We start from the raw sequence: 13,624 nt of genomic DNA on the forward strand, positions 1-13,624 counted from the left end.
AGTACAGGAGAAATGAAGTGGGACAAAGGGAGAATTTTAAACCAAAGAAGCCATTCTAGAACGGAAACCATTGGACCTGCACTTAACTCTGGCTTCAGTGTATGATAACATTTATGGAGTAGTTTCTATGGGTCAGACACTATACTAGGCATGATGGAAGATTAAAAATGAATGAAGCAGGTTCTCAAAGATTCTCTAGTGGGAGAAAATTTTGCACAGATTTCCCTAGAGAAAGCTGAATATATTAGGTGACACAAATGTATAGTAACAAAGTGCTGAGGAAATTTGGAAAATTTCCTGGTCATTTCTGGCTGCAGGATCTAGGAAGGAGGATGTTCAGAGTTGAAGGATCAGTAAATACTAGTAGATGAAAACGAGTTGGCTTATTTTTATCTTTAATAGTTTGTACCCCCAATTTATTACCCTAAAGGATAAAAAGGTGCAAATGAGGGTACATTTTCTTCATAAATACATGTTTCCAGTTCCTTACTCGCAGGATATTTTCTTATTCAGTCTCCCCGGAGTCCCACAAAACGAACCAGCAAGGTGGTGCTTCCTAAGTACACAAGACACTGAAAGAGGCGAAGACAAGAAACTGGTGAGAAAAGGTAGCATTCTTTAAATTGACTTCTCTGAGGATTACGGGGCATTAAGACTGAAAATATTTGTAAACCAGGCTTTATGAGCAAGAACACAACTGCCTTAAACTCAGAATTATCTAAGAGCTCAGTAACTTCTGGGCAGAAACTCGGCCCAGGTCGCTCGGGGCTCGAGCCAGTACGGGCTGGTTCACGGGCGCAGTTATCTCTCCGGAAGGCTCTGAAGCGCGGCGAGCGCCTCTTGCCGCTTTCCAGGTCCCTACCCCTAACAACTCAGGTCTGCCAGCTCTTCTCTCCCCTACACCAGGGAAATCTCGGCCAGGCGGAGACATGTGTGCGCATGCGCGCCCACCGCCCTGAGCAGAGGAGGTGCTTCTGCCCTCAGGAGCGCGCACGCCGCGCCGAGGGGCCCGGACGCGCGCGCTCCTGACCCTCCTCCTCCTTCTCGGCCCGCCCCCTCCCTCGCCTCTTCCTGCCGGGCGGTCCTCCTCCCCTCCCCACTCCGCTCCCTCCGCCTTACTCCCTCCGCCCTCCTAGGGCTCCGGCGGCTGTGGAGTGAACGGGACGGGCCCGGCCGCAGAGCGCGGGGCGGCGGGTGGGACTCGAGCGCCTGGCAGAGTTGTTCCGGCCCTGTCCGCGGAGACGTGAGGAGGTGAGGCGAGGGCGGCCTCCTAGGGGCCGGTGGGCGGACAGGCGGCCCGGAGCCGCCGGCCCGGCTGGGGGTGTTGTCCCTGGGGCTGAGCCGGAGGAGGATTGTGGTGGGGGCCGGGCCCGGGACGGGATGCGAGAGGACTCGGGAGGAGGGTTTAGGATTGTCGGTCGCTTCTCCGACATCGCCGTTCTCCCGGTGGCCGCCCCCCGCGGCCCGAGCAGGCAGGCGGGCAGGCTGGGTCGGCGCCCCTCACCTGGGGCGGGGTGGTGACGGGTGCTCGCTTTCAGCTGTGCCCTCCTGACATTGTCGCCGCCTCCGCCGCTGCCGCCCGCTGCTGCACTGTGGCTGCTGCCGGGTTCGAAGTCCCAGCAGCCCCACGTCCGGGGGGCGAGTGGTTAGGATTTTCTTACCCACATTCAGACATGTGTTCTTGACCTGGTCTCGCCCTCGCGCTCCGCCTGTCTCCGCCCGGCGGCACTTTGCTCCGCTCCTGCTGTTGATGCTTGTGGTTTTGCAGTCTGGGATGGGCTGCGTCCTGGGCAGATCTCTACCTGCAAGAAATGCCCCGCTTCAAAGTTGACCGCCTGGCCATGTCAAACAACCCCTGTCCAGGTTGTATGTGCTCAGTGTCCTGATAACTGAGTCAAAGTTTCTGAGACTGGGCTAGTACTTTGCACTGGTCGCCAACGGTGCAGGGCTGGGCAGTGCGTCAGCATGTGGAAAGGGGCCACCGGCTAGCAGGAGGTGGCCGGGTGTTAGGGGACTGGTCTGACAGGGTCTGTTTCTGGGTCCAGGTGCTTGTGTATTCTCCTTGTACACTCAGATAGGATTATCTTAGAAATGTACCAAAATTAGATGGTCACTTGCAGACTTGAGGGTTTCATGTAAGTAATGAGAAGTGCCATCCTCATTATTGCTAATGGTAAGGAGAACTTTTGCTTGCCTGACAGATTTCAGTGCTGTCTGGAAACTGATTTCAAGGTCTGAATGTTTGGTACTGGAAACGTAAGGGATTTTTAAAAAATACATTTACATTTTCTTGTACATGGCGGGAAGTAGGTAGTTGCCTGTTAGAATTCTGAAAACATAATTATCATGAAAGCCTTCTGACTTTTCTCATGAGTGTTTATGTGTGGCTTCTGTTGCACTTTTGTAGTATATCCAATAGTCTGATGTCAGAAGATACAAACATGAAGTTTGCTTGTGGGCAAATTGGAAGTGGATTTTGTCCATGGAAAATATTGGTGCACAAGTTGCCAGTACTGGAAAACCGGCCTGTGATTCATTATCTCAACAGAGTCTTATGTGAAACTGACAATGAAATTACAAAGGAGAAAGACCAGATAAATTTAATGTATACATTATCATCATATTATATTAAACACTCACTGGTTGGGGGGGTGAGTTGAGACTCTTGAGTTAGAGTCGTGTCTCTATTGGAGTTCCCTTTGTGGCTCAGTGGTTAACGAATCCGACTGGGAACTATGAGGTTGTAGGTTTGATCCTTGGCCTTGCTCAGTGGGTTAAGGATCCGGCGTTGCCATGAGCTGTGGTGTAGGTTGCAGACGCGGCTCGGATCCCACGTTGCTGTGGCTCTGGCGTAGGTCCGGTTAGACCCCTAGCCTGGGAACCTCCATATGCCGAGGGAGCGGCCCAAGAAATGACAAAAAGACAGAAAAGAAAAAAAAAAGTGTGGCGTCTCTATTAAGCCAGGCAATAATGTGCCCTGATATTACCCACACCAAGTCATGTGGGGAGGAATGGATGTAGTTGGGCAGTGTTTATATGTGAATGTATTATATAGCCAATATTGTATTCTGGAAAGCTAGAAACAAGGTCCCCAATGTTATTGGGACATGAAGTAAGAGAAGGAATCAACCTTAAAAGGTGTGACTAAGTTTATAACTTTTTTTTTGGCCTGAGTTATTTGATGGGAATGTTATACATTATAATTATGATGTTCTGATAATTTTTGCTAATTGTTTTGTAATTCAGATCATTTTCTTTTCACTCTATGAGTTGTAATGTTTTTTATTTGAATAACAGAATTTCATTGGGTATGTGAAACAGGGGTTTTCATGTTTATTAGCTCACCAGTTCTAAATATGTGGCTTCTAAAAACTTATAATTAAAATTTTTTTTGCCTTAACCCAAATTTGAACTTGTTTAATTACTGTATATTCATTTGAACTCAGTTGATTCAGCATTAAAACTGATAGTCCTTTTATCCATTCTTTTGGAGTAGTCAAAAGAAGGAATTCTGTTGCGCCAAGTAAAAATAGTATTAGTTGAGGATAGCCAGACTTCTAGAGGTTAGCTTTGAAGAGAGGAGAAGCTAAGTAGCAAAACTTTTTTTTTGTCTTTTAGTACCACAGCCACGGCACATAGAGTTTCCCAGGCTAGAGGTTTAATGGGAACTGTAGCCACCGGCCTACGCCAGAGCCACTGGATCTGAGCTGAGTCTGCAACCTACACCACAGCTCACGGCAACGCCAGATTCTTAACCCGATAAGCGAGGGCCGGTATCGAACCTGCATTCTCATGGATGCTAGTTGGGTTTGCTAACCGCTGAGCCACGACAGGAACTCCACAAAATTTTCTTGTATTGAGGGAGAAGAACTGGCTCTACAGTCTAGCTTGCCATTGTCTTGAAGCGGTGTAGAGATGATTATGGCTGGATAGAGGGTGTTTGGAGAATGACACAGACACTATAGGCTTTAGGATTCCCAGGCACAAGAGCTTTTTTGCTGTGTTTCACAAGTTTTAATGAGTTACTACATGTATATAACTCTTGCTTTATGTAAATAGATCAGACAGTGGATCTGAGTATGACCATCGGCCCAAGGCTTGTCCAGCCTCTGGTACGGCATGGACAGCTCCAGATTTTCTTATGGCGGTAGTCTTTTGGTGAGCTTTTGCTACCAGCGATCATGGAGGCAAACAAAGTATAGACTTGAGCCTGACTTATGGTAAAACATAAGGAGAGGTTTTTAAGGAGAGGTTTAGTATTGTGAACATGGAGAAAGACATTACTTGCCTTGATTCTCGGCTTTTCAGAGTGGTGAATAAATTTCACTTTATGATCAGTGTTTGAAATTGCATGTAAATATGTGATTAGCAGTGGACCCTAATTAGGAATAGTTAATGGAATTAAGCAGAACTTGTATCTCAACATTCTCTTTTTCATACTTCTTTTACTTTCCATATTGTAGTGGTTGAACAGATAAGATGCCATAACTGTTTGAGTATAGTGAGTTGGTGTTTATGCTGACTCCTTTTTGTCATCTTTTCTTTCTTTCTTTCTTTTTTTTTTTCTTTTTTTTTTTTTTGGTGTAATTTTGGGGGATTTTCCTGGGAAATTTCTAGGTATATATTCACTTGATTTGGAATTATATTTGGAGTAAAGATATTAGTCAGTTTGAAATTCTGAGCCTTCTTGTTTTCTAAATAACCTTAAAAATAGAAAACAAAATTCTTTATAACACTCATGAAAAATCTGGTTACAGACTGTGTTGTTGTGATAGACATAGTACAGCCAAAAATATATTCAAGAAGCTTCCCTTCTCCTCACCTAGTTTAGTAAGCTTAAATAAGAAAATAAGAATTTTTTTTTCCATAAAAGCCTGATTTTCCCAGAATATCAAGTCTAACAACTGTTTGCTGTGCTATTTTCCCCCTTGCCTATTCTGAATTCAACAGGTACTATATGTCTCTAGTTTATAGCAAAGACTTAATTTTATTTTTTTAATTTTTTGTCTTTTTAGGGCCACACCTGCAGCAAATGGAGGTTTCCAGGCTAGGGGTCGAATCAGAGCTGTAACCGCTGGCCTACACCATAGCCACAGCGACACCAGATCCGAGCCAATTCTGCAACCTACGCCACAGCTTACGGCAATGCCAGATCCTTAACCCACTGAGCAAGGCCAGGGATCAAACCTATGTCGTCATGGATGCTAGTCAGATTCATTTCTGCTGAGCCACGATGGTAACTCCCACAAGTTTTTTTTTTTTTTTTTTTTTTTTTTTTTAAGTTATTAACTCCAAAGACTTAATTTTAGTAGAGGACTCTTAGTAATGGAGATCTTGTTGAGGGTTGCAAGCGTGTGCTGGAGAATTTGACAGGGAAACCTCAGGCCTGGAAATTTACTTTTTTATAGTTCTGTTTTTTCTATACCCAGCTTCTTGGTGGAGTGGGGACATGGGCACATATCAAAATTACCTAGACTTTTTTTTTTCATACTGTAGATCCCCCCTCCACAAACCTTTGCTAAATGAACTTGGTAGGAGGGTGTTGCTTTTAGTAGGAGGGTGTTGTAGCCCTCTGTTGTGTGTAACTGAACAAAGGCCAAGAACCTTGACCTTTTGCTGATACTTCCTAAGCCAGATTTCTACTCCCTGTGATTTGCCTTCTGGTGATATCAATAGGCACCTCTGTTACTCTCATTTTTGAAGAGAAATGCAAATTTTGGTGGTGAAGAGCTTACATCTGTAACTAAGAGTGAGATTTATTGCATTATGTAGTACACATGGGAGAGAGAATCAGGAGATTGTTTAGCTGAATGTTTATGAACTGTTTTGACTGTGACAGTAAGAAACACATTTTATACCCTGATTCAGTGTGTGTGCACATGCATACGCGCACACACACACACACACACACACACACACACACACACACGAAATTGAAAGAAAAGTTTGCTGAAACAATACTTATCTTTTCAGGACCTTGCTGGAGCTGGCTTATCATTTGGCTTGCAAGAGCAGTTGTACCTTTCTCTTCCCACCTAGCTGTGCATTCAGTGACTGTCACATTTGTGTCTTGAAATTGCCCCTGGTGGCATTATTTACACCAGGGAAATTGGTAAATGCTACCACTCAGAGCTTTTCTCTTTCCTCTGGTTAGCTAATTGTTATAAAACATTTACAGCACACCACACCACTGCCTACAACACACTTTGGTATTTTCTAGTCTATTTTATTAAAAAAAAAAGTGCTAGGTTTTAACCCCCGAATTGATTTTGCAGCCAGATAATGGATAACAGCCTATAGTTAAAAACTAGTTTTGTCCACCATCTTCACTTTGCAGATGAACACACTAAAAGATTGAAGTCCAAAGTCATAGAGCTAATAGCAAAGCCAGGTCTGCAGACTCCTAATCTGGAGTTGTTTCTAGTGGACTTCTCTCTTTTCCTAACCCAAGCCATTCATGTAGCTCAATTAGAGTCCATAATATGTGTATTAAACCGTTTGAATAGAGATGAATAGGGCATGGACCTTGGCCCTGAGGCTCTATGCTTATGTGGGGGATTAAATATGGAAACAAAGATAATGTAAGGCAGAAGGTAATGTGTGGTAAAGAGATAATAAGGTGGTGTGCAAGTTAGAGGAGGGAGAGATTACTTTTAGTTGTAAGGATAAAGGAAGAGGTGACATTTAAATCAAGCTTTGAAGAATGGATAGGATTTAGACATGTGGAAATTGGACAAATAGTATATAGAGAGAAAGGCCTTCCTGGGCCAGGTAATCAAAGGCATAGAGGGAAAGAGCTGAGCAAGAAAGCACCAAATGCTAAAGAGTTTTAAATGCCACCTCTCCCTTCTGCTTTTCACTTTGTCTTTCATTTTTGTTTCTGGAGTCGTCTAGAACTTAACGTTAAATAAGCTTTATATGCTGTGCTCCTTATTAGACTATGACCCAGAGAGCACTTAAGTATCTTTAGAGTAAAAGTTGAGGCAAAAAATTTTAGCGTAGGGGAAACAACCTCGAGTTCAGTCCTAAAACTGTTGGGAAAAAAAGGGAAAATATTTTCTTTGCAAGGAGATACCTTTTTGGGCGGGGGGGGGGGGAATAGACAGCATCAAATTGGCTGTAGCAGCAGAACAGGAAGCAGTTTTAAAAGTCTTTGAAAAGCACTTTCTAAAATGTGCTTTCTAAATGACTGGATCTTAATCTTCGGAGGCAGGTTTGGTTTAGGCAGAAAGGCAGTTTTTACAGCTTCACAGCTGAGCTGACTAGTCTTCAGAATTTAGGGCAATGAGGAAAGCTATTTCATACCACAGCCAGTTGTGAAGGATTGATAGAGTCTTTACTCAAAGAAGTTCCTTTGATTCTAGCATTTATACTTGGACAGCCTGTATGACTGGGGTGTTTTAAAGTTCTGGATGGAACTTGCTTTGTTTGACAGGGGAATTAGGTGGCTGGAAATGAAGACAAATGACAGTAAGTTGTGTCTGTTAATCACACTGAAGCACTGGTGGTAGTTCTCAAGGTTTTCTGTCTGTTGATGATTTATACTCACTGCTTCTAATTAAAGTGATGCACAGTCAATTTGAAGAAGCTTTACTTCTCTTTGACCCACCAGAAGGAAAAAGCCCTTTTAGAATGTTGCCCAGGTAACAACACATACAGAGTGTTGGAAGTATGTGGAAAATTTTGGTAATCTTGGTGATGAAGTTGCTATAGTAAATAACTGCTTGGTTAGTAAAAAAGCTGGGCTACTTCTGGATGATTGACAAAGAATTTTTGGGATGAGCTTTGGTTCCAAAGTAAACATGAATTATATCTTTGCTATACTTTTTTCCTCATGTGTTTAAGCTTCTAATATGTAAAATATATTGTCCTGTTACTAGAGGTTTTCAGTTTCATATGAACTGCTCCACAAGATAGCACACCCCAAATAGCATGATAAGGGCTTTAGATGCAGCATGCCTCAGATGTTTCACACCAGTTGAATGGAGTAGTTAATCATGTTGGCACAGAGATGGGTTTTTTTTTTTTTTAAAGACATGTCAAGTTTTACACATTGAGTTTATTAAAGGTCTTCCAGATTTTCTACCATCTTTTTTTGTTTTTATTTTGGGAGGTGTGGTGTGGTACAAAGTGTGATGTTGATATCCTTAACTTAAACTATGCAAACATTTTCTAAAGATACGTACATGCACATAGATGTGTATGTTTGTTTGTATGTATGTATGACATAACACCCACTCACTAGTTTTTGGAATTTGTGGTGAAAATACAGTTCTGCCCAGTAAATGACTAAAAATGAGTGATCTGGCTCTTTGAAAACTATCATCTGAAATAGTCACAAAAATGAAAGTAATACAAACCCAAAGGGATTTTTTTTTATTCCAAATTTCCAGGAAAGAAGCACATTTTAAAAGGCAAGTGTAGAATTCATTCATGTGCCAGGGAAGAATTTCTCAACCTTTCCCTACATATTTATATGTACACCCATATTCTGCCCTCATTTTATGCTGTAGGCAAAATTGCAGGGCTTTAAAAAATCAGGCTTGCACCACAGGGGATGTAAGTAACAAACACTATTTTTAGAAAAAATACAAACTTGTGGTTTTCAGTTTTGAAGGTTTAAGAGACAAGTGACACTAGTTTTTGGTAAACAATGTAGAGTAGTCTGTGCTTCAAGATATATTTGTCATTTTGAGCTCCCTTGCTAAGAGCATTATATAAATGCAAATGGTTGTTACAGTGGTTATTAGTTTTTTTCCTTGAGTAGTTTCTTTCTCTTTACTAAATTTATCTTGGTATGGCACTTTGAAAAATTTATGTTTTTAATTTAGTGAAAAGTCAGCCATTGAAAGGAGCCCATAAATATATCGGCAGAGTAGTATGCCATTGTGTACATATACCACATCTTCTTAATCCAATCATCCGTCGATGGACATTTAGGTTGTTTCCATATCTTGGCTATTGTGAATAGTGCTGCAGTGAACATGAGGGTGCATGTGTCTTTTTCAAGGAAAGTTTTGTCTGGGTATATGCCCAAGAGTGGGATTGCTGGGTCATATGGTCATTCTATGTGTAGTTTTCTGAGGGACCTCCATACTGTTTTCACAATGGAATACTACTCAGCTATAAAAAGGAACAAAATAATGCCATTTGCAGCAACATGGGTGAAACTAGAGACTCTCATACTAAGTGAAGTAAGACGGAAAGAGAAAGACCAATACCGTATGATTTCACTTATATCTGGAATCTAGTACAGGGCACAAATGAACCTTTCCCCAGAAAAGAAAATCATGAACATGGAGAACAGACTTGTGGTTGCCAAGATGGAGGGGGAAGGAGTGGGATGGACTAGGAACTTGGGGTTAATAGATGCAAACTATTGCCTTTGGAATAGATAAGCAATGGGATTCTGCTGTATAGCGCTGGAAACTATGTCTGGTCACTTGTGATGAAGCATGATACTGTGAGAAAAAAGAATGTATACATGTATGTGTGACTGGGTCACCTTGGTGTGCAGCAGAAAACTGACAGAACACTGTAAATCAGCTGTAATGGAAAAAATGAAAATCATTATAAAAATTTATATTGGCAGATAGTATGGTTTCTTTGTTTTATAGTAATTTTGTTGCTTCAGTGGCTATTTGCCATCAAACCTGGTTCATTTATTATTTTATTTTCACAAAGATCTTCTCTCATGAACGGTATTCTTTCATTTCAAATCTTTATCTCATATTTGCTCTGCTGTTAGTGGTCAAGTTTGTACTAATGTTTTCACTTGCCTTTGTCTTACTCTTTCTATGAAAAGATGTATTACTGTCTATCAGGTTGGTACTAAATCGCAATTCAGTTAATCCCTTCTTTTCTCCATCTGTTTTTCCCCCTCAGTATTCCAGAATTGACTCTTAACACTGGCCTAAGCTTCCTGATAAAGTTAATGGGAAAAATGAAATTTGATATTATTATTCAAAGCCTAGGACCATCTGTTTGCCAATACTAGTGAACCTATAAAATTTTATGTATGAGTTATGCAGCTTAAATTTTCACTAATGAGCCTAAGCCTCAATTTATTTATTTATTTATTTCCAGCCCAATATCTTTTTATTTATTTATTTTTTGAAGGCTTTAAAAAAATTATTTCCCAATACAATTTTTTTTCTACTGTACAGCATGATGACTGTTACATATACATGTATACATTCTATTTTCTCACATTATCATGCTCCATCATAAGTGACTAGATATAGTTCCCAGTGCTACAATTTAATTTTATTTAATTGAAGTATAGTTGATTAAAAAAGTTGTGTTAGTTTTAGGTGTACAGCAAAGTGTGCAGTTATATACACACACTACACACACACACACACACATCTGTTCTTTTTTTTTTTCTTTTTTTTGCCTGCCGCACTTGTAGCATATGGAAGTTCTTAGGCTAGGGGTGAAATCAGAGCTGCAGCTGCCAGCCTATACCACAGCCACAGTAACACCAGATCCAGCTGCTTCTGAGATTTACACCACAGCTTGCGGCAACACAGATCCTTAACCCACTGAGCAAGGCTAGGGATTGAACCCAATCCTCACAGAGACTACTATGTCAGGTTCTTAACCCTCTGAGCCATAATGAGAACTCCTGTATCTGTTCTTTTTTTTGGTCTTTTTGCCTTTTCTAGGGCTGCTCCCGCGGCATATGGAAGTCCCCAGGCTAGGGGTCTAATCAGAGCTGTAGCTACCAGTCTATGCCAGACCTACCACAGCTCACGGCAACACAGGATCCTTAACCCACTGAGCAAGGCCAGGGATTGAATCCCCAACCTCATGGTTCCTATTTGGATTTGTTAACCACTGCGCCATGACGGGAACTCCTTGTGTCTGTTCCTTTTTAGATTCTTTCCTGTTACGGATTATTACAGAATATTGAACATGGTTCCTTGTGCTGTACAGTAGATCTTTGTTGTTTGGCTATTTTATGTATAGTAGTGTGTATCTGCTAATCCCAACCTCCCAATTTATCCTTCCCCCCTTTCCCTTTCAGTAAGCATAAATTTTTCTGTGTCTGTGAGACTATTTGAGTTTTGTAAATAAGTACATTTGTATCATTTTTTAGATTCTGCTTATAAGTGTATAAGACATTGTCTTTCTCTGACTTCCCTTAATATGATAATCTCTAGGTCCATCCATGTTGCTGCAGATGACATTATTTCATTCTTTTTTAGGGCTAGGTAATATTCCATTATGTATATGCATATTTATAAGTTGACATTTAGGTTGCTTCTGTGTGTTGGTTGTTGTAAACAGTGCTGCTATGAACATTGGGGTGCTCTTTTTTAAAATTCTAACATGGATTTTATGTTTCTTGTCAACATTGTCAATAGTTTTGATAGATGAAACAGGTCTCTCCTGTTTCACTTGGTTTCACAAACCATAAAATAATGATCTTTACCATTTGAAGATATGAGATAAAGTTTTAAAAAGATAATCTAGTAATAGTAGGTTAGAGAAACCAGTTCATTTAGCAATTAATGTGATACTTCCATTTTGCTTGTAAATATCATTATGTTTGCATGCTATAGTGGCACTTTATTATGTTCCATTGATAATTTACTTTTCTAGATAGAGAACTTTAGAAATTTTTGTATTTATGAGAATTTTATTTGGAAGAGGAGCATGATAGTAGATTTTATAAATTTTGGTTGGCCAAAGGGGTGGAAGAAAAAATCATCTTTAAGCTGCAAATAACTAAAAACATTTTTGGTTTTGTGGAAGACAAGGTAGGTAGAACATAGACCTTGGTTCTTAATCTAGTGGTGCTGTAGAAAGCATCTGGGATTTGCCACAGTTCTTTTTGCACAACAACAACAACAATAATAAACTAACATCGATTGAGTGTTTAATGGGTTAGTTATTATATAAGATAATGTGCATTACCTAGTCAATCTTAGCAATAACTGTCTGAGGTAGGAACTTTTATAATGTTGTTATCAGTTTGCGGATGAGGGAAGGTCATCTGGCCTTAGAGAAGGTCAGTAACTTAGTTAAGATCACACAGCTCATAAGAGGCAGGTCTCTCTTCTCCTAAATCTGCCTCATAGTTATTGACTCTCAACTACTATTCTATGTTGATGATTCATTAAATGAGGATGATGATACTTGCCTATTTTGTATGGTGGTTATGAGAACCAAAAAACGTAGCATTACAAAAGAATGCCTAGAAATGTGCCTGATGTTTTCATTTTACTGGATAATTTTTTTTTTCTTTTGGCCGCCCACAGCATATGGAGCTCGGCCAGGGATCAGATCCAAGCTGGAGTTGTGACTTAGCTGTAGCTGCAGCCAATGCTGGTTCCTTAAACTAAGCCGAGCTGGGGATTGAACCTACGTCCCTGCTGCTGCAGAGATACTATTTATCCCCTTGTGCCACAGTGAGAACTCCTTTTGCCAGATAATTTTTGAGAAGCCAAAAAAAATCATTGAAATAGATATGCACATCTGTTACTTTTCTTTTTTCTTTTTCTTTTTTTTTTTTTTTTTAGGGCTGCATCCATGGCATATGGAGGTTCCCAAGCTAAGGGTTGAATTGGAGCTACAGTTGCCGACCTACACCACAGCTCACGGCAATGCCAGATCCTTAACCTACTGAGCGATGCCAGGGATTGAACCCGCAACTGATGGTTCCTAGTTGGATTTGTTTCCGCTGCACCACAATCAGAACTCCTGCATATCTGTTACTTTTAATCACTAAAATAAGTCAACCATATAAAATAAAATAAAGTAAAATAAAATAAAATAAAATAAAAATAAAAGTCGAGCAGATCAGTTCAACTATCTGCCAACTAGAAGACATGTTTTCTGTAGGTCCAGAGGATCAGTGGGCGAAAGGCAAAGGGAGGCAGAAATGTAGGAGGGTATTGAGTAATAATTGGATTGGATGATTTTTAGCAACCTGAATTCTTTCTGCTCTGAGGAAGAGTACATGTAAATAACATTGTGGCATCTTAAGATTCTTGCAACATCTATTTTTTCTTTGTAATGGCTGACTTTTATTTTATTCTAGGACCTCAAAATACCTAGATACACCCAAAACCTTTTCTTTAAATTTTAGCTTGGATCATTAACAATCACCACTCTTTAATTTTTTGCACTTAGAGTGAAAAAAAGTATATGGTTGCCTGGGAAAAACAGAGTTATGTATTCTGCTTTTCTCTCCCCAAGATAAAACAGAATTTTGGAGGGTACAGTGGGTAAAACAGCTTAATAGTATGTTGTCACATGCTTGTGCTTTTCTTGTGATTTTCCTTCAAATTTAGATTTCCTAAGTGTGTATTTTCAAAAGAAAGTTAATATAATTAGGAGTATGAAAGGTCATTTTTATTGTCTGGAGTATCACAGTTTTATGGCTCTCTGTACAGTTGGTTTCATTCTCTGACATTGTTTTTCTCAACAAGCATTTATAGGTAGAGTATGGGTTCAGTGCTAGAGAGGCAGAGATAAGAGGCTGCTAAGGAGCTGACAGTCAAATTGGAGAAACACATGCATATAGTGGAGTGTAGCAAGGATAGGGCAGCTTAGGGTGTGCCTTACAGGAAAGCTTCAGAGGGTTGTGTAGCCTGGTCTGGATTTTAGGTAAGGC

At 40.6% G+C, this 13,624-nt stretch overlaps 2 protein-coding genes across 4 annotated transcripts in view; one reads left to right on the forward strand and one right to left on the reverse strand.

Moving 5' to 3' along the window:
- Window positions 1-383: 383 nt before the first annotated feature.
- On the reverse strand, window positions 384-1,967 carry LOC146400135 (uncharacterized). Its single transcript, XM_084978605.1, has 4 exons — window positions 1,922-1,967; window positions 1,554-1,802; window positions 1,120-1,499; window positions 384-572 (listed from the first exon to the last, which is right to left on the reverse strand). Exons 1-4 carry the CDS (start codon window positions 1,965-1,967, stop codon window positions 510-512), a joined length of 738 nt encoding a protein of 245 aa, XP_084834731.1. The 3' UTR covers window positions 384-509.
- The window catches only part of RABGAP1L (RAB GTPase activating protein 1 like), a 657,995-nt gene continuing 645,434 nt past the window's right edge, over window positions 1,064-13,624 (forward strand). For 2 of the 3 annotated variants that reach the window (XM_084974329.1, XM_013989628.3), the window contains exon 1: window positions 1,113-1,251. The gene's annotated coding sequence lies outside the window, so the exon portion shown is untranslated. 3 annotated transcript variants of the gene reach the window in all.

Source organism: Sus scrofa, chromosome 9, assembly GCF_054392235.1.
Source record: "Sus scrofa isolate SSC_HxYL_T2T_F1_AM1 chromosome 9, Sscrofa_HxYL_maternal_Yorkshire_Landrace_v2.0, whole genome shotgun sequence".
NCBI lineage: Eukaryota > Metazoa > Chordata > Mammalia > Artiodactyla > Suidae > Sus > Sus scrofa.

What these genes read in the sequence shown, in the direction of transcription:
- LOC146400135 (XM_084978605.1), bottom strand. Translation starts at nt 1,967, where the DNA reads ATGCTGACGCACTGCCCAGCCCTGCACCGTTGGCGACCAGTGCAAA. An exon ending in CCGTTGGCGACCAGTGCAAA is followed by an intron (nt 1,803 to 1,921) that starts GTACTAGCCCAG and finishes CATTTCTTGCAG; the next exon opens with GTAGAGATCTGCCCAGGACG. An exon ending in GCCCTAGGAGGGCGGAGGGA is followed by an intron (nt 573 to 1,119) that starts GTAAGGCGGAGG and finishes CGCCTCTTTCAG; the next exon opens with TGTCTTGTGTACTTAGGAAG.